The sequence below is a fragment of the Zingiber officinale genome, chromosome 6B (assembly GCF_018446385.1).
Source record: "Zingiber officinale cultivar Zhangliang chromosome 6B, Zo_v1.1, whole genome shotgun sequence".
NCBI lineage: Eukaryota > Viridiplantae > Streptophyta > Magnoliopsida > Zingiberales > Zingiberaceae > Zingiber > Zingiber officinale.
The window spans coordinates 127,735,783-127,760,415 of NC_055996.1; the positions used below are offsets into that span (position 1 = coordinate 127,735,783).

General features: G+C 44.5%; 2 protein-coding genes, 1 long non-coding RNA gene and 2 other non-coding genes across 9 annotated transcripts; 4 read left to right on the forward strand and 1 right to left on the reverse strand.

Annotated features, from left to right (window-relative positions):
- Positions 1 to 919: 919 nt before the first annotated feature.
- Positions 920 to 4,107, forward strand: LOC121989442 (receptor-like protein kinase FERONIA). 2 transcript variants are annotated; one of them, XM_042543507.1, is made up of 2 exons: positions 920 to 1,073; positions 1,208 to 4,107. In XM_042543507.1, the coding sequence occupies exon 2, from the start codon at positions 1,325 to 1,327 to the stop codon at positions 3,977 to 3,979; it is 2,655 nt and encodes an 884-aa protein (XP_042399441.1). In that variant the 5' UTR covers positions 920 to 1,073; positions 1,208 to 1,324; the 3' UTR covers positions 3,980 to 4,107. The 2 variants fall into 2 exon arrangements, with proteins under 2 accessions (XP_042399441.1, XP_042399442.1); XM_042543508.1 differs by having other exon boundaries at positions 1,000 to 1,127.
- Positions 4,055 to 8,326, reverse strand: LOC121989443 (sialidase-like). Of its 4 annotated transcripts, none has more exons than XR_006114257.1 (6): positions 7,641 to 8,324; positions 7,271 to 7,373; positions 6,578 to 6,701; positions 5,701 to 6,402; positions 5,312 to 5,622; positions 4,055 to 4,347 (listed from the first exon to the last, which is right to left on the reverse strand). XR_006114257.1 is itself a non-coding variant. In XM_042543510.1 (5 exons), exons 2-5 carry the CDS (start codon positions 7,311 to 7,313, stop codon positions 5,467 to 5,469), a joined length of 984 nt encoding a protein of 327 aa, XP_042399444.1. In that variant the 5' UTR covers positions 7,314 to 7,373; positions 7,641 to 8,326; the 3' UTR covers positions 4,055 to 5,466. The 4 variants fall into 4 exon arrangements, 2 of the variants coding, with proteins under 2 accessions (XP_042399444.1, XP_042399443.1); XR_006114256.1 differs by having other exon boundaries at positions 4,055 to 4,356; XM_042543510.1 differs by having other exon boundaries at positions 4,055 to 5,622; positions 6,578 to 6,660; positions 7,641 to 8,326.
- TRNAE-CUC lies at positions 5,061 to 5,133 on the forward strand. Its single transcript has one exon. It is a non-coding gene; the product is annotated as a tRNA-Glu (tRNA).
- Positions 5,217 to 5,289, forward strand: TRNAE-CUC. Its single transcript has one exon. It is a non-coding gene; the product is annotated as a tRNA-Glu (tRNA).
- LOC121989445 lies at positions 6,286 to 9,973 on the forward strand. The gene is made up of 4 exons (XR_006114258.1): positions 6,286 to 6,412; positions 8,825 to 9,019; positions 9,106 to 9,176; positions 9,274 to 9,973. It is a non-coding gene; the product is annotated as an uncharacterized LOC121989445 (long non-coding RNA).
- Positions 9,974 to 24,633: the final 14,660 nt, after the last annotated feature.

The window sequence follows — 24,633 nt, forward strand, 5'->3', positions numbered from 1 at the left end:
ATTAATTTATATAAAATAGTTTTAAAAATTTTAATATTGCAGATCAAGTGTATAATAATAAAATATTAATTTATTAATTCATATAGAATAATTAATTTTTTTTTAAAAAAAATAAATAGACACCAAAATCAAACTGTTGAATCATTCAAGTATACAAAAAATAATCTTATACAAAGGCTAAGAGAAATTAAATTAAAAATTATATTAATTTTAAGATGTTTCAAATACAGACTATTTTTTTTTAAAAAAAACGACTCAATAATAAATATAGAGATTAATATGTTAAATAAAAAATATGTTACTGGATTATAGTTATTTATTATTAAAATAAAAAAAAAATTAATTATCACGATAAAAATTAAATATTTTTTATTCATAATGTAGCAATTTAATATTTATTAATATTTTTTTCTAAATTATTTCCCACTAAAATAGATCATTCTTGATTGACTTAGGTAGAATAAAATATGTCCATGCTCCAAACTAAAGATGACAATGAATCTAAATTGGTATGGGAACCAGCCCCATCTTTCTTTGGATCCGTTCCGTCCTATCTTGTGAACTTGACGTGATGGGAACTTGACGAGATGGGTCCGAATTAAATTCGCTAGATCTGTCATATTTAAATATATTTATTTTAATATTAAAATATTATAAAATAAAATTTTAATTAAAATATTAATTATCAAATATAATATATATATATATATATATATATATATATATATATATATATATATATATATATATATTCACTTACATCTATTTAGACGGATCTAAACTCATTCTACCTAGGCCGAATTTAAATTCGCCCTCCATCCCTATCCCAGACTTCCTAGCCCGTCGTTCAATTAAATTAAAGCAGGTTCTCCATTGCTTTTTGATCAATCATTCAAATCCACTTTGGAATTGAACAGCAGAGGCCTGCCTTGACGCGTTGAAATCACTATAAGATTCTGTGTCGAATAATATAATAAATAATATAGGCGAGCACTGAGCAACCAAGCGCTTCTCGCGCGCAGTTCGACGGTCGGAAGCCCTCTATACTCGATCCGCCTGCTGTATCTGTTCAGGTTTTCTGCTTTTGTTTTCCTTTTGCTTGTGATTTTGATGCGTCGTCTCTGCTGGTATCTGCTTGCTTGTTTTTGCAATTTTTTTTGCTAAAGGTTTTGCCTTTCCGTTACTCATTCTTCCTCTTGTTTCACAGAATCTGCGAAGTTGGTCTCCGATTCCATTCGATTCTCCGAAAACCCCTTTCTTGTGAACTTTCTGCGTCATCCTTCTTGTTTCTAATCTTGCTCGAGGTTCGAGCGAGCTCTTCCCAATGAAGAATCCTGTGGTTCACCCTAATTGCGCCCTCGTCTGCGCTTCTTTGATAATCTTGTCGGTGGCTCCGGCCATCTTAGCTGCTGATAATGACTCCGCGATCCTCCTCAGTTGCGGAGCTTCTCAACCGGGCTCCGACCTCGATGGAAAGGATTGGACCCCCGACTCCGATTTCAACTTCTCCCTCCCTTTGAGCGGCCATAGAGTCAAAGCTACACAGCAAGCTTCGTCGGTGCCTCGAGTCCCTTACTTGACGGCTCGGGTCTTCACTTCCCCTTTTACCTACAAGTTCCCTTTCGCCGCTGACGGTCGGGTATTCCTCCGCCTCTATTTCTACCCTTCCAATTACGACAACGACAACTACACCTCTGGCGATGCCTTCTTCACTGTCATAGCTGGCCCTTACACCCTCCTCCACAATTTTAGTGCTTCTCTTGTTGCTGATAATACAAGTGTTGATTACTTTACTCGTGAATTTTCTCTCTATGTCTCCACAGGCGTCCTAAACCTCACCTTCTCCCCCTCCCCCACTCATAACCATTCTTATGCCTTTATAAACGGCATCGAGATTGTGCCAATCCCTGACATCTTTAGGTCCGGCAATCCTATGCTTATCACTGGTGGCGATGGCAATTCCATAACGTACGAGATCGATCCAGAAACGGCCATCGAAACTATTTACCGGCTCAACGTGGGTGGCGGAGCAATCGCCCCTCCCAATGGGGAATTTTCCAGACTTTGGGAAGACGATTCACGTTATATTTTTGCCGCTGCGTCTGGTGTGACATTTTCTAACGATCCAAATGTTAGTATCACATACTCCCCTGACGTTCCATCTTACATTGCGCCAACTGAAGTCTACGCGACAGCAAGGTCAATGGGTCCAGACGTATCAGTGAATTTGCAGTACAATCTTACATGGATTCTTCAAGTGGATGCTGGTTTCTACTACCTTGTCCGGCTTCATTTTTGTGAGATCCAGTATCCCATAACCACGATTAACCAAAGAGTTTTTGATATCTTCATTAATAACCAGACAGCACAGAAATACGCAGATGTTATTGCTTGGAGTGGCGGTATCGGTGTTGCAACATTCAAGGATTATGTTGTGATTACAACAGGAAGTGGGCAGATGGACATGTGGGTTGCCCTTCATCCACAGATCGCCACGCAACCAGCGTACTTCGATGCAATTTTAAACGGGCTGGAGGTCTTCAAGTTGCCAAACAGCAGCAACAGTTTAGCTGGTTTTAATCCAGAACCACGTAGTACTCAGACTTTTGATAGTCCTAATGGGAGTGCCAGTCAGAAGCATCATAAGGCTTTTGCTGCTGTTCTTGGTGGGTTAACTGGGGGAGTTGTCATTTTGCTTGTTGCTTTTGGCCTTATTCTGTTATGCAGGCGCCGTAAGAAGCAGAAGGCGAAGGAAGTAGCCACCAGTGAGGGGACTTTGCCTCTCTCCCTCATCGGCAACTCACCTTTTGCTACATCAGCCAAGACAACAATGGAGAGCAATGCCTCGCCGCTTCCTGCTAATCTTTGCCGCTACTTCACCTTTGAAGAGATCCAAACTGCCACAAAAGACTTTGATGAATCTCTTCTTCTCGGTGTCGGTGGGTTCGGGAAGGTCTACCTCGGGGAGATTGACGATGGAACCACGAAGGTCGCGATCAAGCGTGGTAACCCAATGTCAGAGCAAGGTGTCCATGAATTCCAGACCGAAATCGAGATGCTATCCAAGCTCCGACACAGGCATCTTGTTTCTTTAATTGGTTACTGTGAGGAGAACTGTGAAATGATCTTAGTCTATGATTATATGGCTCATGGCACACTTCGTGAGCACCTGTATAATACACAAAACCCACCACTTTCATGGAAACAAAGACTTGAGATCTGCATTGGGGCTGCGCATGGGCTACATTACCTTCACACAGGTGCGACATACAATATTATACATCGAGATGTGAAGACCACAAACATATTGTTAGATGCAAATTGGGTTGCCAAAGTTTCAGATTTCGGACTTTCGAAAACTGGCCCGGAAATGGACGACACTCATGTTAGCACAGTAGTGAAGGGAAGCTTTGGTTACCTTGATCCAGAGTACTCCAGGAGGCAGCAGCTCACTGATAAATCTGATGTTTACTCTTTTGGGGTCGTATTGTTCGAGGTCCTCTGTGCTCGGCCAGTTCTTAATCGGGCACTTCCAAAGGAGCAAGTGAGCTTGGCTGATTGGGCACTGCGCTGCCAAAAGAAGGGCATTCTCGAGGAGATCATGGACCCCTGCTTGAAGGGTAGGATTGCTCCACAATGTTTCAAGAAGTTCGCAGAGACCGCAGAGAAATGCTTGGCTGATGTCGGGGTGGAACGACCTTCCATGGGCGACGTCCTTTGGAACCTTCAATTTGCCCTGCATATCCAGGAAAGCGCAGAGAACAGCGGCAACATCATCAACGGCATATTCGACGAAGCAATACCACTCGGCATGTTCCATAAGCAAGACCTTAACACTCCAACGACGGAATCGACTACCGCATCAACCATAACCACCACAACGAGCATTCAAGACCGGAGCATTATTGGTAACGAGGACTCTCAAGGACTGGCTCCTGATGCTGTCTTCTCAGAGATTATGAATTCTACAGGACGTTGAGAGGCCACATCAGTTAATGTCATGGCTTGTTATAATTTGAAGTCAGTTATTGTCTGCCATATTGAAACGTAAAGCTATAGTAATTGTACGATGAAATTAACGAATATAATGTCAGATTTCATGTCTAATTCTTGTGTAACCCGGGTGATTTTGCCTTAAGGAAGCAATCTTTACTAGTCCAGGCGGTGGCCGCCATTGGCGGGGAAGTGGAACATGCCGTAGAGCACAGTCCATTGCCGAAGGTGGAAGAGGACAGCAACTTGTTAATGTCGTGACTTTTCTCTCTTTGACCTTTTCATAAATATTCTGCAGCTGGCCTGATCTGTCCGCTATAAGTCCGTTCTTCTGTACGTAATACAAATCAGCCCCTGTTAACACTTAACAACATGATATCACCCGTTCAGATCATCTTTATTATACATTGAATTTAAATTCTGTGTAATTTTAAAATTCAACTAATTTCCTAAAATCTTCGGCAACATATTGTTTTGATTGTTTTGTCCAACATATATGACTCCTGGTGACTAGGCTGCAAGCTCGTGGTGGCCTAGCCACAAGGCCCACAACTATGATTTTTGGCAACTAGACTACCACTAGTTCATTAAACACTATATAGATTATTGGCTAGATGACATAAGAGGAAGTTAGCTAGTTGGGTTTGACACAGAAGGAAGATGGAAGGCAATAAGAAAGTGACTATTGGTTGGCCAAATACGACATCTGAGGAAGGAAAGTTCATTTTTGTCTAATTCCGAGTGGGACAAAAAATAGTCAAAACTAGTCCAAGGAAGAATTTAGATCCTTTTATTCCTTTAGTTTCACTAAGTAAATGAAAAAAAAAAAAATCTTGATTCTCGTGTAATCCATTCTTTCTTGTATCTATTTGTCGATTAAATAGAGTATAAAGTTGGGAGGTTGTGCTTATTTATAACATTTTCATTATAAAATAGGAAGAGGAAAAGGTCTCGGACATTTTAATGTAATTTTGCAAGGTAAAATATCTTTTTCCAATCTCTTGATTTTAGAGTGGGAACAGAATAGTTATATACTTAAAAAACATTAATAAACCAAGAAATGCAAATCCGTTGTAGTCTAGTTGGTTAGGATACTCGGCTCTCACCCGAGAGACCCGGGTTCAAGTCCCGGCAACGGAAATATTCTTTGACCAGTAAGTACTTTTTTGAGAAATGTAAAAATCTCATAGTTAAAGTAATATTAATAAACCAAGGAATGCAAATCCGTTGTAGTCTAGTTGGCTAGGATACTCGGCTCTCACCCGAGAGACCCGGGTTCAAGTCCCGGCAACGGAATGCTTTTTGACCAAATAAGTACCTTTTTGGGGAATGTCAAACTCTGAATCCGCATTATATTTCAGCATTGATAAGCACATGTTTATTGTTTCACGCAGCAGAAGAGTTTGCTCGTTCGCAACGGCGGCAAGATCTCCGGTATATTCTGGGGATGATGCCCTTACTGATACTGTTATCCTAGGCTCCTCCATTGCCATGGCGGTGAGTTACTTCCTCCGGGCCTGGAATTGGCAGCTCCGGTGAACCATTGGATCTGCTTCTTTGGACGGCGGAGCGAATGCTTTGCGGGAAAAGCGAGGTCCCTCGGAGGCCGCCCATGCTTTGCTTGATCTCCTGGAATGAATTCCGACGAGTTCAGATAAAAATCTCATTTTTACAAGCTTAGCAGATTCTCGAGCTGCTGCTACTCACTGCTAACAAATGCTTGATGGGCCTCCGGCCTGCAGATTCTTCTGCCGTCGGCTTCTCCTCCTTGTTCGCGACCGCCTTCCCCTCTTTCGATTTGTCGCTCGAATGAGCACTCGGTGAGTTATCTTGATGCCTGCCTCTGGCTACGATCGGCGAGGATGACTGCTTGCGAATCGAGCTCGACACTGGAGCGACGCTCGGTGAGTTCGAACCGGTACGAGCCGTCGATGCCGTTCCCTGTTGCGGCGAAGCAGGTGTCGGCGTTTTAGCTCGGCCTCGGGGCGCTGGGGAGCTCGGACGGTTCGAAGCGCCGTTGGATCGGTGATTTGCGGCGGGAGCGTGGCTGACGGATGCGGATCGGGTCATGGCTGGAAGCGAGGCTGCCGTTGTTCCGCGATGGATTGGGGTTGAAGGCCGGGAATTTGGTCGAGCAGCTGGTGTGCAAGGCATAGTGTTCTGCAGCTGTTTTGGCGGGGTAACTGGAGTCTTGGAGGGGGTAGATGGCCGTGATCTAGAAGCGGAGCGATAGCCGGGGTTTAAAGCTTTGGAGGTGACCGAGGCTGTGCTAGTGTTGAGGATTGCTGTCCTGGTGCTGTTTGACAAGTATGTGGAGGATGATAGAGTGCTGGATACAGCAGACCTTGATGTAGAGCTGCTTCTCGTTGGCTTAGCAGAACTCTCTCTCTCTGATTGTGACAGAGATAACTGGAAAAAGGTACTCTCAAACTACAACACTTACTTAAAAAAATGGAATTGCTCAAAATTATCTACTTTAAGCAATTTTGAAAAGCATGTAAACTTGAATTGCTCCTCATTATAGGCTAAATTTATGTAGCTGTTCTAGAATAGAGTTAATATAACTTTGAAGAGGATAACTCACTCTTGAAGCTTTTCCAGTAGAAACTGATCTAGCATTAGCTTTGCTACTTGTTGCTGCTTTGGTAGTTTGGATGTTGCCAGCGTCTGAGAAGGGACATAGAGGGGTTTCAGGAGGAGTAAGGAGCCTGTCAGCATTTTAATTTAGATCAAACACTTATTAGATTAGATAATTGATTCGGCTAGGAATATTTTAAGGAAAAAAGTTCATTGGGCTTTCTGCATTTCAAATATACTTCAGAAGGTAAACCATGCTTAAAATTTAGAACTAAAATTTAATTTTGTGTTTGTTCTCCTACCTTAATCAGACTTAAATTATTGCTGTAGCTTAGTGAATTTTGTGAAATTGTAGAATGGTTATAGAGAAGCTAAATTTAGAGGTTTGACCAAAGAATAAAGTAGATAATATGGTAGGAAGGCGATCCCCCACCAATCTAAGAAATTTGATAAAATTGACCTTGGCAGAGTTTCTTGCTTTTTAATTGGAGTGTTGAAATACAATATCTCACTTCTGATAGTATGTGATAAAATGGTACATTGGTTACAAAATACTAGGTTATAATTTACTTAATACTGCAAATAAATGCAATGAAACACTACGTATTTGAATTCCTCGAAGGAAAAGAACACCTATTAGTCCTATTACAATAGAACTAAGAAAAATGAAAATAAAAAGGTACACTATAGATTTGCTTACCAATCATAATCATGCTTTCCAACCTCAGCAGATAAAAGATCATCCATTCTGCTCTTTGTTGAGGATTGCATTTTATATCCTGTCCTTTCTATAGTAATTGACACTGCAACAGTTACAAGTTCAGCTTCATTGACAAAATGGTTGATAGTTATTCCATAAAGAATGATTCCAACAAATTAAACATCAGAACTTTACTAAAAACACAGTTGTCTAAAGAAAAAACACATCAAGCATAACAAAAGGAATTCTTCAAAGGAAGATGTTTTGTTGAAACAAAAGTTTAGATGACAAATTAAGTTGAATCCAATCTAAACCATAATTAATGAAGAATATCAAAGTGAATCTGTAACAAGAGGGCTCTAGTACAAACAATTTTTGTAGTCAGATCCCATATGTGAAATTGCTGGTTCATTGTGGCGTATCCTTGAGAAATTCAAGCTGCCATTAGCTTCTCCTTCAATCCTCCTCCGGTGCCTCCGTGGATCTGTTGATTGCTTCGCTCTCCCATTGGAAGTTGTATCCTATGCATCCAATGTACTAAATATGATTGGAATTCCTTGACTGCAACTATTAAATCTTTCTTCTGACACCTGAAGTATTTGGACCAGCAATAATGCATGGAAGCTGTCTTCAGATCTGAGAGAGGAGGAAATGAGGAAAGGGATGTGTATTTAATGTAACAGAAGAAAAGTGTGGCATTATGAGAGTAGACATCTACTGTGATCTTTACAGGCAATTTCTGTATTTATGACACTTATCTCAAAGTTTAAGATAATCTGGCATTACGGATGAAAAGCAAAAATATGATATATATTTTTTCAAGGTATTTGATGTCAGCTCAGTAATCATTTCTCATGATTACCCTCCCATTATACCGATAATTTACTTTATCAAAAATACATATGTAGAACTTGATGTAGGCAGTTTCAAGTTCTGAACCAAAATCTTTGTAGAGATTCCCATGGAAAGCCCTTACCAATTGAATAAGCTAGCACCTTCTGAATGATCTAATACTTAGGGAGCAATATGAGAACTAGCAAAGTTTAACATCAGCTATGGCCTAAAAACAATTCATCTCCAGTGACATGCTGTATGTCATATGAATATAAATATTGTTATATTTATTTCATTATTTACATATAGTAGATTATTTACAAGGACATTCGTTGAGTGTCTGATTGAAGTCCTGTGGGCTGGCTTCTGATGGTAATTTAGGACAAATCTTCTTGCAATATTGAAATGTTTAACCACTGTATCAATTGGGACAAGGGTTTTCTCCAATGAGGACTCTATTGTTTTTTTATGAATGATTTAATTGCACAATCTGTTAACTTATGATATTAAGTGTTGTTACTTAATAGACTGCCACATGAAATGTTGGGTGGAAAAGAACACCAGGCAACCAATGAATTGAATGAGGACATTATTGCTCCAGTTTTATGCCTACTTCATTTCTATTGTGATACCTAGTTCACTGGACAGATTCATGTGCTATGTCACCTACTGTTTAGTGTTCTTATCTGGTAAAATAATTTGGGCTTTGGATTGCACTAGAATTCCTGCTTCACTAGTCCAAATTGGACATGGAATTCCTGGTCCTTCACATCAACAGATTATATGTACGCAAATAACACTCCCTCGGATAGGCTCCATCGATTGTTTGTTGCTAAGTCTCAATAATGACATAATGGCAGTTTGATGCTCAGGATGATACTGATTGCTATTGCACATGATCCAGTATTAACCCAGGTATGTCCCAATCCTTTTTTTTTTAATGCTGATCAAGGTTTAATTCCAGTACTAAAATTTGTTTCTCAATCATGTGGTAAATTCAGTGGCTACTGATGAAGGCCACAAGGCCCCTCAATGAACTGGATGACAGTATATATTTTAGAACAAAGATACAGTGAGGATCTGATGAACTAAACTTTTGTTTGTTTTCTCTGCAATAAGCGTTACAGGAAAAACACAAATTGACAGATGTAACACCTACCTTTTGGCAGCCACATGCATGAGGCAGAGAAAGGGGGAAACTTTCCGTATGAGAAGGAGATCAAAGTAAGATTGTCCTGTGGTGGTATATATTAAACATTATGTTTGATGTAGATGCCAAGAAGGACCACTCGCAAATGTGGGTCAGAGGAAGCAGTTCATGTTTCAGAACCCACCAAAAGTGTCAAGTTTTGCAGGACAAGAGGCAAAAGTGAACTAGAACAGGGCATGTGAGAACAGCCCGTAATCAAAGACTAGATCTTGAAAGAAGTGTTTGGTCCATTTACTCCGCATGGAAACAAGGACAGACAATTACATGAAGCCCTTGCAAGAATCAAGATCTAACGCCCAGTGGGTCCTTCTGTGAGTGCAACCACTCACCAACACCTACTAGAAAATTAGTCCGAGGTGCCTCAGTTCAAGTTATTTTGCCTCCAAACACAGTTGCTGCAATGCAAGTATTGTCATGTCCATCAACATATTCAGTTTAAGACTGGAGTTATTTTTTGTGGCTGGGTTGTGATCCCACCGAAATAGTTCCGTTTCATACACTGTTGGAGAAGAACCCTTTTATGTAAATTTTTTTTTGCTGAAGTTGATATTTAGAAATAGTTCCGTTTCAAAAATATTTGTCAAAGTGATATGATGCCGATTGATACAGTGTATCTGGAACTTGTTCTCAGGGATAGGGTGTTCAATTCAAAGTTTTTCTTGCTGAGTCAAATAAAGAGGAGCATAGTCTTTTGAAACAAGATTTTAGCTCTTCTGAATCTTGTACTGTTGTTCGTTATTTGATATATATATATACAAAGACGAATCAATTAGGAACATAATTTTTCAGCTCATTAATCATTTGCTAATGGAAAAAGAAGAAGGAATGTTTGCCTTGTTTGGGGGAAATTTTCTATTTAGTTTTTTAGAGAATAAAATTTAGTCTTTTGTTTTTAACATTTGAATTTGTTAGTATAAAATATTTAATCTTTAAATTTTATTTTGTTCAACAAATATTGGGAGCTACATGGGCTTAAGAAATGGAACCCTCCCAGAGTATAATCATATTTTTGTTTTAGATGAGCGAGAGTGGTGTTACTACTATGAAATTCGAGAGTTAAATCTTGACTAATAGCCGGTGTCTATTCTCCTCCTATGCTATTTAACTGTCCAAGGTTAATAGTTATCCGTGATTTGTCTCTTTTGTGTTGGTCTGGGGACAGACTGACAGAAACGCTAGGGCGAGTTAATCATCTGCCACTAAACGAGCTATATAAGTTGTTAAAAACTTTTAAAGTTACATATTGTGATTTTATTGAGAAACTGTTTTCAAGAGCTTGGAATTGTATGAAAACGAATGCTTGATTTGAAGAAAATTGGCAAAATTTGATACGTTGTAAGTTGGTTCGATGTAATTGATTTATTTTTTGCTTGATTTGGAGTCATATGAAGAAGTAGGGTCACACTTGAGTCGACCCATATTTGTATAAGCTTCACGAGGAGTTCCTTATTTTCTCTTGAATTACTACCATGAATGGAAAAGTTTGAGCTTGGGAGTTCTTCTCGTCATTTGTCAAGAGGAGAAATATTAGGAGATTATTGGTGCAATCATTTTTCGGATTAAGGTTGACCAGTTTGACTAACCTCGAGTGGATTTGAGCTTAAGTCTCAATGTTTGGACAATATATTGTGGACACATATTTGGATAATATGCTGTTAGACAATATATGAGAAAGGTCAAGTAGGTCAAGGAAAATCAGTACTTGACTAGTAAAGTTCTAACTGAAGATTCGGCAAGGCAAGTCCTAACTCGAGGGTTAGGCAAAAAAAAAGTCCAAGTGGATCAAGGAGAACTGCATGTTGACAAGGAAAGCCCTAATTGCAGTTAGGCAAAGGAAAACTCCAAGTGGCTCAGCGAGGACTATACGTTGGTAATGAAAGTCTAAGTGGGGTTAAGGAGGACTGCACGTTGGCAAAGAAAGTCTTAACTGCGGTTAGACAAGCAAGCAAAGTCCAAGTGGATCAAAGAGTATCACACATTGGTAAAGAAAAATCCTAACTGTGGTTAGGCAAAGGGAAGTCCAAGTGGGTTAAGGGGGGTTGCACGTTGGTAAGGTAAAGTTCTAGCTGCGGTTAGGTAAGGTGAAAATCCAAGTGAGTCAAGAAGGACCACACTTGGTGATCAGAAGTCCGTTAGGGAGTTGACAAAGTCCAAGTGGATGAAAAGGTTGATCAGACATTTGGTGGAGAAGTCCCAATAGGTCACAGTTGACTAGAGATTGGGCAAGAGAACCTTAGACTTGGTTTAAGCAAATTAGGATTGGGAAATTGATCATGTGATCGATTGAGACCTATGTCAATCGCTCATCTCTTTGCGAAGTGCATGGTGAATCGATTAGGTGATCGATTCACCCTGAACCCAAGTGATAAAGTGATCGATTGGAAGTTGGTTTTCGTGAAGCACAGTGCATTGCATTGTGTTGAATCGATTGTGAAGAATCCCAATCGATTGAGGATATCATGAGAGGCTTAATCAATTAGCTAATTGATTAAGCTTGGTCACGAGTGAACAGAGAGTTTTTGAATTGATCATGTGATCGATTAAAGCTGCTTGATCAATTGGGTAATCGATTGGGAGAAACTCGCGAACGAACAGAAGGCTTCGTAATTGATTGAGTGATCAATTAAGAAGACCCGTAATCGATTGGCTAATCAATTAAGTAACGAAGAAAAGAACCGTTACAAGGTTTGGACGGTTGGATGCGTTCGGATCTATTGTGGCAATCAATTGGCGGTTGGGAGTCCTAATCTGCGGGATATAAAAACGACAACGAAGATTCAAACGCAAGACTTCTTCTCGGATTCTTTTTGCCAGTTCTTGAAGGTTTTTAGAACAAAGTGTCGTTGGATTTCTAAGCATTAAGAGACGATCCACATCAACAAGACATCAAGAGTAAAGTTTCCACATTGTATTATTCATTTTCTTGTTCTTGTTGTATTTATCATATATTCTTGTGTTGGAGTTTATACGAGGTTTCTCCGCCTCCTAGAAGGAGGATTTATATGTACTGTGAGTAAAGAAAGTGAATCTTTGGATTAGTCATCTCAAAGGGGTGGATACCAAGTAAAATCAAGGATCTTAACATTTACTTCGAGTTTCTGCTACAACAAATCATCAACGAAGTGATTGGAGCTAATCACCCTCTCCTCTAACTCGCTGGAGTATCCTAACAAGATACACTCTTCTTCTTCCCTTGAGCACGTGGTTAATCCCTATCTCTTGACGACATCATCATTGAGGAGGATTGATGGGTCTCCAATTGATTAAGGTAAGAATTAGTCTTCATCATCCTCTTCATGCTTGTTTTGAGGTCTAAAAGAGTATTGTTCCGTGGATATAGTCGAGTTGGTACTTAGACAGAGCTTACCACTAGAGAGATATGGTTTGATTCCTGATAGATGTAAATACTACTTAGCAAGGGCGTAGCCAGTACTGGGCTGCACTGGGCTGAAGCCCAGTGCAGCCCAACAATTTTTAACACCCTAATTTTCTAATTCCTAATTTTTTTTCACCGCCCAGTGCAGTGAACAACGAGCCCAGTGATAACCTAGCAATTTTTTCGCCGCCCTCCTCCTCTAGCACGACATTGCACATCGAGACAGTGATCGTCGCCATCTTCAGTCCTTCTTCAATCTTCAGCAGTTGGCACATCATCTCCTTCTTCAGCCGCCGGTTCTCCTCGCTCAGCCTCTTGCAAATCTTCAGCCGCCGATTCTCCTCGCTCAGCCTCTTCCTCTTGCAATACCTTTTCAAGCACTGCTAAGTGGTAATCTACTAATCTCCATCTACATCTTCTTCGTCTTCTTCGTCCTTCGTCAAAGACTCAAAATCCAACCTCTCCAGATCTCTAATGCTCTCCTGTTATAGAACAACAATTTCCATTTCTTTTTTTTTTTTTTATGATTTGTGATTCTGTGAATTCTTTGTTATAGAACAGCAATTTCCATTTCTTTTTTTTTTTAATGATTTGTGAATTCTTTGGTTTCTTCGTCTTCCTTGCTAGTTGCTTCACCCTTATAGGAGTTCCATGGCTCTTAGAATGTTTTGTGTGAGTTTAGTCTTGACGATCTGGGGATCGCCGTGTATGATGGATTTACCATATTAACAGTAGAGATTGTTCTTCATAGAATCATAGTCGCTCTAATTTGCCCTAATTTTTTTAGGAAAGTTTTTTCCAACCTAGGTTAAATTTTTGAAAAAATTAAACATTCTGTCAATCTAAATGTGATACTCATTATTATTTGTGATTGTTGTGGTTGAAAAAAAAGTGGAAGGTCTTAAGTTTACTTCTAAATTCCCACATTTGTTCCCTTTTTAAGTCCTTTATTTTTATTTTTGATTTCAGGCATTTCAAGTTTTAGCATAGCACTGGATTTTACGGGTAGGCAGTGAACTTCTCTTTATCTTAAAGTGACAAATCACAGCCTCACAGGTAATTTTAGATTTGTAGTTGTGATTTTATTTGAAATTATTTAAAATTTTAAATTATCTGAAAATTATGATTCTAATACTAGGGAATGTTGTGATATTATAAATTGATTTATTATTGTGTTTGAGTTTATCATAAAATGAATAATATGATTGAGTTTGTTATAATTGATTGGTAGTTGTTTTTTGTTTTTAAGTTATAAATAATTAATTTATAGTTATTTTTTTTCCTTAGGTTATAAATGGAACACCAACAACCTTCAAATAAAAAGCCAAAAACATTACTATCATTTTTTAGGAAAAGAGATGATCAGTCTGAATCTGATAATCAATTGCAATGTGATAACCTCTTAGACCAACAGTTGGATCCTCTACTTCCGATTTACAACCTCATTTTGTATCTAGGCCAATAGAACAAAGAGAAGAAGAATTTGATATTTCTTCTCTTGAACGAGATCCAGGATTACGAAAATTGATTTGTGAATACTCTGTTAATGAGCGGGATGAGATTAGAAGAGCATATATCAAAGCAGGTCCTTATCAACCCAAACTTATTGAGTATCCAAGAACAAAAATTGGAAAGCAAAACTATCGATTTCAATATGTTTGGTTCAAACAATTTCCTTGGCTAGAATATTCACCTTCAAAGGACAAAGCATATTGTTTTCCATGCTTTCTTTTTGAGAATATATATAAGTAATCCAATGGCTCGTTCTGCACTTGTTTCTGAAGGGTTTAATAGTTGGAAGAGAGTTAATGATGGAGAAAAATGTGCATTTCTTATTCATGTTGGTTCATTGTCTTCATCACATAATAGATATGTGAAATGTGTTCAGGATTTGATGAAACCAAAGAAAAATATTGACAAAGTATTGAATGCTCAATCTACGGAAGAAATTATAAAGAATAGGTTACGCCTAAAGGCAACAATTGAAGGTTTATTATGGCTTGCAACTCAAGGATGTTCTTTTAGAGGTCATGATGAATCAGAGAGTTCCTTAAATCGTGGAAATTTTATTGAATTGTTGAAATTTCAAGCACATTTAAATGATGAAATTGCAAAAGTTGTGTTACATAATGCCCCACAAAATGCTAAATACACTTCTCCGCAAATTCAAAAGGAAATATTGCATATTCTTTCTAATAAAGTGAGAACAATGATTCGAGATGAATTGGGAGATGCCAAGTTTTGTATTCTTGTTGATGAAGCTCAAGATGAATCTAAAAAAGAGCAAATGTCCCTTATTTTCATATTTGTTAATAATTCTGGATTTTTGGTGGAACGTTTCTTTGAGATTGTGAGTGTTGAGGACACAACATCAGCAAACCTTAAGAAATCAATTTCTGACATCTTTGTTCAACACAATATTCAAATCCACAACATGAGAGGACAAGGGTATGATGGTGCAAGTAATATGTGTGGTGAATGGAATGGGCTTCAAGCATTATTTCTTAGAGACTGTCCATATGCCTATTATGTACATTGTTTTGCTCATCGTTTACAGTTAACATTGGTTGCAGCTGCTAGGGATGTGCCTTCTATTTGGCAATTCTTTTCTTATTTGACTTCTGATCCTGTCCGAACCAGAAGTCAAAGGACGCTGGGGACGTGGCGCTCCCTGCTGGATCCTCGAGTGCTCCGGCGAACCTGCAACAAAACCGAGCCGGGAGGGGTGTCCCGGCGACGGCCCTCCGACGCTCAAGTCAGGCGAGGAATAACAAAGAGGTGGCTTCAGAGATTCAAACCAGCGTACCTCTGGTGAAGAAATGAAGACCTTATATAGACCTCTCGAAGGAGCCTGAGCGCGCCAATCAAAGCAATCACCTGCTTTCGACCATGCCCAGGTATGGGTCTGTCAGAAGGACATCCATAAGGCCATACCGCTACTGTACCAACCTCTCCATGATGTGACGGCGAGATCCTCCCTCGTGCAAACTTGTGTACGGCATAATCATCAGACACGCCTTTGCTGACATCCCATATCCCGAGCCGAAAGAATAGGCCGCTCGGCTAACCTTTGTATCCTCGCCCTTATCCTGGCCGAACGGACCACCCGCTCGGCCCTTCGGTTCCAGCCGGGTAGACACCCGCTCGGCCATTCGGTTCTCCCACCTTGGCGTCGGAAACCCAAGCCCATGGCTGGGTTATCTCTGGCTCCGCTCGGACCAGCTTAGCGCGGCCATTACCCGCTTGGCCAGCCCTCCATCCGTTCTTAGGCCGGAACTCTTCAGGAAGTGGGTCCCCCATTCTTACCGCCGGATCACTTGCCTCCCCTTCAAGTCTAGTCGAAGGAGGCAGTGAGTTCGACTGACTGGACTATGTGTCCGAGCGGGTGCTCGTCGCCTTTTGTTTTAAAAGTATTCCACAGGCCGCTCGGCGTGTGCGCCGAATTCAGCCGTTCGGCGCTCGCTCAGATGTGACTCATGCGGCCTGTCGTCGTTGCCTCCTGTCTAAATCCCCTCGGGAACGGCGGCAATCCATTCCATTAAGGCTGCGCGTGCGTGGCATGGTGCACATTAAATGCGCCGAATCGCTCAGCGCCACGTGTTGACCATTGCGTGGCGGCGGCGTTTCTTCTGATGGGACGCCATCGTTTGAAATGGACGGCCCGATGGCGTCCTTGTTTCTCGTGACCTGGATCGGACGGCGGAGGCCGACAGGCCTCGGCCGTATAAAGCCCCAGTCCCCCTCCTTGGCCGCACGCTTGCTCGCGCTTCGTCCTTCTGCTTCTTCTGTTGCTGCGGCCTCTGGCGATCCAGTTTCTGTTTTTAGGCGGCTATCATCTCACCGGTGATCCTTTCCGCCCGTTTCCTTCTCAGTGAGTCCTCTTCCTTCATTTACTAGGTCTTCCCTGCTCATTTTGCCTCTTTCGTTCCCATTCCTTCGATTTCTTGCTATCCTTTTGCCTCTCCGAGATGGCAAGCTCCTCCGAACCCGCCACCAACGTTCACGGTCCATGGTATGCGACCATGGAGAGTCGGTTTGATGAAGAGGGCGCTCGGCGTCTTGTTCGGACGTACGGGATCCCGGACGACCATGAAATAGTTCTAGCCTACCCGACCGATCGGCCCCATAACCCGCCGATCGGTACCATTTGTTTTTTTCTGGACCAATTCCAGGGCGGCCTTAGATTTCCTACCCATCCTTTTGTTTTGGAAGTTTGTAATTATTTTCGCATCCCGCTCGGCCAACTTGTGCCGAATTCCTTTAGGCTACTGAGCGGGGTGGTCGTCCTCTTTAGGCTGCACAGCAAAATATTCCACTTCTTCTTCTACCCCAAATAATCCGAGTTGGGTACTTTTATTTTCCAAAGTAGAATAGGCTTCAAATTTTTTGAGAATATGCCGACCTCCAACAAGCACTGGAAGGAGTCCTTCTTCTATATACGACTTCCCGAGCGGCCAGCATTCAGAACCAAATGGCAGACCGCTGTGCCGACCCAGCCGGAGCTCGGCCTACCTTCATGCGGCGAACTCCGGTCAGCGGAACAAAATCGACCAGTTGCTTCTCAAGGGGGTGTTGTACATTTTCGGATTATCTCCCGTTCGGGCCAATCTCCCCCACCGCATGGGTAAGGACTCTTTACTCCCTTCGCCTTTTTTATCTAACTGATTTTAATTTTTTCTACTGCAGCTGAAGTCATGTGGCGCTCCAAGGCTACTGATCATCTGAAATTGAAAGCCGTGGAAATTGAGGCGGCTACCAAAAAAGAACTCGCCGAGCGGGGTCTCATCCCCAGCCGCCCGGCAGATGCAGGAGAGGGGGTTACCCAACCTGCTTCAACGGAGGTTGAGGCGGATCCTGTTTCCTCTGCTCCAGCCGAGCTGGGAGTCCCCCAGGCCGGGGATTCACCACTGGAAGTTCGGCGGAAACGTCGAAGAGACTCTAGCCTTCCGCCGACCCAAGAGGGTGAACCACAGGCGTCGATCGAGATCGCTTCTCCAGATCGCACGCCGTCGCAGATCAGGACCTCCGTGGCCTCGCCCATCGCACAGCCTTTTGGCTCTCCTCCACGGACTCACCGTCGCTTACGACGGTTGGGCGAAACTTCAACCATAGGGGAGTCCTCGGGCCAGGCGACTGCGGCTGAAGAAGTGCCGGCCGGCCACCCGACCATCAAGACTACCCTTCGATTCCCATCGAAGGAATATTTATTGTCTGCTGATCGGCCATCGAGCCCCGTTCATGAAATAACATTGACGGGTCCGCTCGCCAAACTTTTCGAGGACGCCCAGATTCGGGTGGCCCTCATGACGCCCAAGCAGCTCGGCGATAACCATATGCCGCAAGCCACTCAGGTAGGTTCGTTTTTCTTCCTGTGCCATGCTACTGTTCTGTTCCTGATTTTGTTATTTCTCTTACAGCATTGGGCGGAGCAAATCGCCACTAGCCATCGGCTGGCCGAGCTGGAGGACCTCATGGAAAAACTCCAAGTCTCGGGGGGTCCATCGGCCGAGCGGGAGAAACAAGCCCGTGAGGCCGAACAGAAGAATGCCGCTGACCTGGCTACAGAGGTGGCTCGACTTGAAGGCCTGGTGAAGAAGCGCGACGAAGACATGAAGCGGGCCAGTAGCCGGAAGAAGCGGGCGATTGCTGATATGGACAAAATGAAAGTTGAAGTCCGAGCCCTAGATCAGCGATCTAAGGAGCTGGAAGCCCAACTAACTGCCGAACGGGATGGGCGCTCAGCTGAACGCACGAAAGCGGAGGTGGATCAGAAAGTCCTCCACGATTCACTGATTGCCTCCCGGTCGGCGCTCAGAAACTACAAGGAAGGGGAGCCGAGTCGTCTGGCTGCTGCACGTCAAGATTACCTCCACTCGGAGAGGTTTGGCACGAAATTTGGCGGCAGCGTCTCTTCGACCTTTGCCGAGGCCGTTAAGGTCACTGTGGCCTACTTGAAGAAGGGTGACCACCTTCCTACGGGAATGCACATTCCCGCCTCCGATCTGGCGTCCATGATAGACGACATTCCGGACGGCTTCTTCAACTTCGAAGACCCTGAGTGAGGAGTGTTCCTTGTCTGTACCTTGTTTTTACGTTTCCTAAGCCCAGCGCAACTTTTTGTACTTGTCGTTCGGCATGCTTTCCTTTTAATGTAATTATGTCTTTGCTTGTGTCTTTCTATCCATAATATTCTTCTGTTTGCTTAACGTTTATGCTTAGAGTTAGTCATGCTCTTAAGCGTTCTCCGTCATGCGGCCGGTCAGCTTAACCCATTAAACAAAGTCCGAGCAGGAGGGCCTACTCGCTCTACACGTATCTAGCCAGTGTGAACTCAACAAACGCCAAGTATCGAAAGACCAACGCCTGAGCGGGCCTAAATGTTTTAATACTTGTGGTTTCCGCGGTTTCTTATTCTCTGATATTCGTTCGTCCGCCCGGGGTATTTATAGTCGCCGGACCGACTCTCGATTTTTAACGACGGAGCTCGTCGGTCTTTTGCTCGGAGATTTATAGCCGGCTGGCTCGTCTCTACGGTTTAACACCTGGGCTAGACAGTCTTCCGCTCGGATATTTATAGCCGGTCGGCGCGGCTCTCGATCTTTAACGACGGAGCTCGTCGGCGCGGATATTTATAGCCGGTCGGCGCGGCTCTCGATCTTTAACGACGGAGCTCGTCGGCGCGGATATTTATAGCCGGTCGGCGCGGCTCTCGATCTTTAACGACGGAGCTCGTCGGCGCGGATATTTATAGCCGGTCGGCGCGGCTCTCGATCTTTAACGACGGAGCTCGTCGGCGCGGATATTTATAGCCGGTCGGCGCGGCTCTCGATCTTTAACGACGGAGCTCGTCGGCGCGGATATTTATAGACGCCGGACCGTCTCTCGATCTTTAACGACGGAGCTCGTCGGCGCGGATATTTATAGCCGGTCGGCGCGGCTCTCGATCTTTAACGACGGAGCTCGTCGGCGCGGATATTTATAGCCGGTCGGCGCTGCTCTCGATCTTTAACGACGGAGCTCGTCGGCGTGGATATTTTTAGCCGGTCGGCGCGGATATTTATAGCCGGTCGGCGCGGCTCTCGATCTTTAACGACGGAGCTCGTCGGCGCGGATATTTATAGCCGGTCGGCGCGGCTCTCGATCTTTAACGACGGAGCTCGTCGGCGCGGATATTTATAGCCGGTCGGCGCGACTCTCGATCTTTAACGACGGAGCTCGTCGGCGCGGATATTTATAGCAGGTCGGCGCGGCTCTCGATCTTTAACGACGGAGCTCGTCGGCGCGGATATTTATAGCCGGTCGGCGCGTCTCTCGATCTTTAATGACGGAGCTCGTCGGCACGGATATTTATAGCCGGTCGGCGCGGCTCTCGATCTTTAACGATGGAGCTCGTCGGCGCGGCTCTCGATCTTTAACGACGGAGCTCGTCGGCGCGGCTCTCGATCTTTAACGATGGAGCTCGTCGGCGCGGATATTTATAGCCGGTCGGCGTGACTCTCGATCTTTAATGACGGAGCTCGTCGGCGCGGATATTTATAGCCGGTCGACGCGGCTCTCGATCTTTAACGACGGAGCTCGTCGGCGTGGATATTTATAGACGCCAGCTCGTCTCCCGGTTTCCTGGCCGGAGGGTTTATAGACGCCGGACCGTCTCCCGATCTTTAACTGAGCTTGCATATATAAACTGTAGGACCGTTAGATTCGATAGAGGGGGGGGTGAATATCGATTCGAAAAACAAGAGTATAAATACGCAGCGGAAAAGTAAATGAACACAGTTGTTTTTTTACTTCGTTCGGAGCCTGTGACGACTCCTACTCGAAGGCCCGTACTCCGTGAGTACTTTCGTTGGGCAATCACTATCAATTCGAATATTACAGAGTTAAGTACAAGAATTGACAGATAAAGAAAATACCGATAATAGAATTAAAACAAAACCAGCACTGAGTCGGAGAGCTTTTCGTGGCGTCGCAAGAGCACAGAGCAGCAGATCTTGGATTCTTAGTTCTTAGATTGATTGATCATCCTGAAGCTCCTGTCTGGGGCTTCTTTTATATGCTGTTCCGGGCGCCTGGATCCCTTCCGGGCGCCTGGAATGTGACGTAGCAGCTCAAACCGAGATGCACCACGTGGCGATGCGCAATCAGGATAAAGTTTGCCTCCCGAGCGCCCGGATCCCTTCCGGGCACCCGGACCTCCGGGTGCCTGGTTTCCTTCCGAGCGCCCAGACCCTGTTTTCTCGCAGAATCCGTCCTGCACGACAAACGTTAGTCCGGAGGCAAATATATATCCTGTAAAACAGATTGTTAGCACAATTAAAGTTCAACAAAGTAATAGCAAAGAGTATGACTTAGATTCCGTCTTTCCGAGACCGGAATCTAGTCACGATCTCGACTTAGACATCCGAAATGGATCTAAGCAGGATCGACGCCTAATGTTCCCTTCCCGGGAACGCGTCCTCGCAATCACTCCCCTCCAGTGACCTACCTCACTTACCTGCTAGACGTCCGGTCAGCCCGTCGACCCGTCTGGACTTCTCGCCAAGCGTCCGGTCAGCCCGTCGACCCGCTTGGACTTCTCGTCAGCTATCCGGTCAGCCCGTCGACCTAGCTGGACTTCTCGCCAAGCGTCCGGTCAGCCCGTCGACCCGCTTGGACTTCTCGCCAGCTATCCGGTCAGCCCGTCGACCTAGCTGGACTTCGTGCCAGACATCCGGTCAGCCCGTCGACCTGTCTGGACTTCTCCTGCACACTCGATCAAAGTGTCAGACAACAACAAAACTAACTTAACATATTTGTCATTCATCAAAACCTGGGTTAAATCGTTAGTGCTAACTGCACCAACATAAACCTCCCGGCCGAGCGGCTCGGGGGCCTTCGGATAACCAGCCGTTCGGCTATGAACACAGAATGCCTTGGGAATAATTTGTTTCCTGCGATAAAAGGAGTACAACTATTTTGAATTTACACAAAATAGAGCAAAAGCGCACCTCTCACCCAGCTCTATATGGCTGAAGGTGATTTGCACTCCATGGCCGATCCAGCATCCGACCTTCCGCATCCTTGAGGTAATAAGCGCCCGAACGGAGCTTCTCGACCACTTCAAAGGGTCCTGCCCAGGGAGCTTCCAACTTGCCGACATCTCCGACCGGCTTGACTTTCTTCCAAACTAGGTCGCCTACTTGAAAGGCTTTGGGGATCACGCGCCGGTTGTAGTTCTGTTTCATACGTTGCCGGTACGCCATCAGCCGGACGAGCGCTTTAGCTCTTTCCTCTTCGACCAAGTCTAGCTCCACGCTCCTCCGTTCGGCGTTATCTTCATCATAATTTTGTACCCGAACGGACTCTACCCCAACTTCAATCGGGATGACTGCTTCGCCTCCATATACCAAGTGAAATGGAGTGACGCCCGTTCCCTCCTTTGGTGTCGTGCATAGAGCCCATAGGACCCCCGGCAGCTCGTCTACCCAGCTGCCTCCTTCATGGTCGAGCCGAGCCCGTAAAATTCTGAGAATCTCTCGGTTGGTTACCTCGGCTTGACCGTTACTCTGGGGGTACGCCACCGATGTGAAGTGCTGCTCGATGCCATAACTTTCGCACCACTTCCCGAGCAGCTTCCTAGTGAATTGACGTCCGTTGTCGCAGACGAGTCGTCTCGGGATGCCAAAGCGGCAGATGATATTTTGCCATATGAACTTTTTAACCATCTGCTCGGATATTTTTGCAAGTGGCTCAGCTTCTACCCATTTTGAGAAGTAGTCGACCGCCACCAATAAGAACTTCCGCTGCCCGGTAGCCATGGGGAAGGGTCCCACGATGTCCATCCCCCATTGGTCGAACAGGCAGGCCACAGTTGATGCTTTCATCTCATCTGCCGGTCGGTGGGACATGCTGTGATACTTCTGACAGGATAGACAATTTGCCACGGTCCGGGCAGCATCCTTTTGAAGTGTTGGCCAAAAATACCCGGCTAGCAAAATCTTCCTGGTTAATGACCGTCCGCCTGGATGTCCACCGCACGAACCTTGGTGCACTTCTCGAAGGATGTACTCGGCATCTTCCCAGCTGACGCATTTTAGGAGCGGACGGGAGAAGGCCTTCTTGTAGAGTTGATCTCCTACGAGGGTGAACCGACTAGCCCTTCTCTTTAGTAAGTGAGCTTCTTGCCGGTCGGATGGGGTAGCTCCCGAGCGCAAAAACTCCACAATAGTTGTCCTCCAGTCGCTCGGGTATGTGATGCCCTCCATCCGATCGACATGTGCTACTAAAGATACTTGCTCGATCGGCTTCTGAGAGCCGACCGGGGATAACGCGCTTGCCAGCTTGGCCAATTCGTCCGCCACTTGATTCTCCGCCCGGGGGATCTTCTGAATAATCACCTCCCTAAAGTTGAGCTTAAGTTTTTCAATAGCTTCCACGTAGAGCTTGAGCCTTGTACTATTTATCTCAAAAATCCCCGAGATTTGCTGAGCAGCCAACTGGGAATCTAAATAGAGGATGACCCGGCCGGCTCCAACGTGCCGAGCGGCCTGCAATCCAGCAATAAGGGCTTCATATTCTGCTTCGTTGTTGATTGCTCGGTAATCTAGCCGGACGGAGAGCTGCATCCGCTCTCCTTGAGGGGATAGCAAAACTATGCCAATTCCGCTCCCGTGTCTAGTGGACGATCCATCCATGAACACTTTCCACACAGCTTTGGGTTCCGGGTCCTGCACCTCTGTCACGAAATCGGCTAAGGCTTGTGCCTTGATAGCCGAGCGGGGTTGATATTGGATATCAAATTCGCTTAGCTCGGTTGTCCATTTGATGAGCCGTCCGGAAGCTTCTGGATTTAAAAGCACTCGTCCCAATGGGCTATTGGTCTTGACGATAATCGTGTGTGCCAGGAAATAAGGACGAAGTCTCCGAGCGGCAAGGATCAGAGCAAAGGCCAACTTCTCGAGTCCGGTGTAGCGAGTTTCAACATCTTTCAAGATATGACTAAGGAAATATACAGGTTGCTCCTCCCCTCCCGACCGGACTAACGCTGATCCCACAGCCTGCTCGGTTGAGGATAAGTAAATGTGCAACGGTTCGCCGACAGCTGGCTTGGCCAGCACAGGTAGGGAATTTAAGTACGTCTTCAGTTCTTCAAAGGCCCGATCGCAGTCTTCGTTCCATTGGAACTTTGTGGCTTTGCGGAGGATTTTGAAGAACGGAAGGCTCCGGTCGGCAGTCTTGGAGATGAAGCGTGATAGCGCTGTAATCCGACCGGTCAGCCTCTGTACTTCCCTCATGTTTCTGGGCGGTGGCATGTCCTGAAGAGCCTTCACCTTGCTAGGATTAGCTTCAATACCCCGTTCGGTCATAATATAGCCCAAGAAACGTCCTCCTTTGGCGCCGAACAAACACTTATGAGGATTTAGCTTGACCCCATATTTTCTGAGTGTACGGAAGGTTTCTTCCATATCTTTGCATAAAGTGGCCGCTCAGAAGGATTTGATGAGGATGTCATCTACATAGACCTCCAGGTTGTGTCCGATTTGCTTGCGGAAGACCTTATTCATCAATCTTTGATATGTTGCTCCGGCATTCTTCAGTCCGAACGGCATCACCGTATAGCAATACGTCCCATCCGGTGTAACGAAGCTAACTTTTTCCTGATCTTCCGGGGCGAGCGGCACTTGATGATAGCCTTGGTAGGCGTCCAGCATACATATAAGCTCTCATTCGACTGTAGAACTACGAGCTGGTCGATTCGGGGCAGAGGATAGAAATCCTTCGGGCAAGCTTTGTTCAGATCTCTGAAGTCGATGCACACCCTCCATTTGTTGCCCGGCTTGGAGACGAGCACCACATTTGCTAACCAGCTTGGGAATTGAACCTCCCGTATGTGGTCGGCCTCTAAGAGCCTTTCTACCTCCGCTCGAATGATAATATTCTGCTCGGCACTGAAATCTCTTCTCC

Excerpts from the sequence above, each read along its gene's own strand:
- LOC121989442 (XM_042543507.1), top strand. The coding sequence starts at position 1,325 with ATGAAGAATCCTGTGGTTCACCCTAATTGCGCCCTCGTCTGCGCTTCT.
- LOC121989443 (XM_042543509.1), bottom strand. The coding sequence starts at position 7,662 with ATGGGATCTGACTACAAAAATT. Across the intron at positions 7,374-7,640 it reads GGGATCTGACTACAAAAATT|TGTCAATTACTATAGAAAGG; the intron begins GTTTGTACTAGA and ends TAACTGTTGCAG. Across the intron at positions 6,403-6,577 it reads CTACTGGAAAAGCTTCAAGA|TTATCTCTGTCACAATCAGA; the intron begins GTGAGTTATCCT and ends ACCTTTTTCCAG.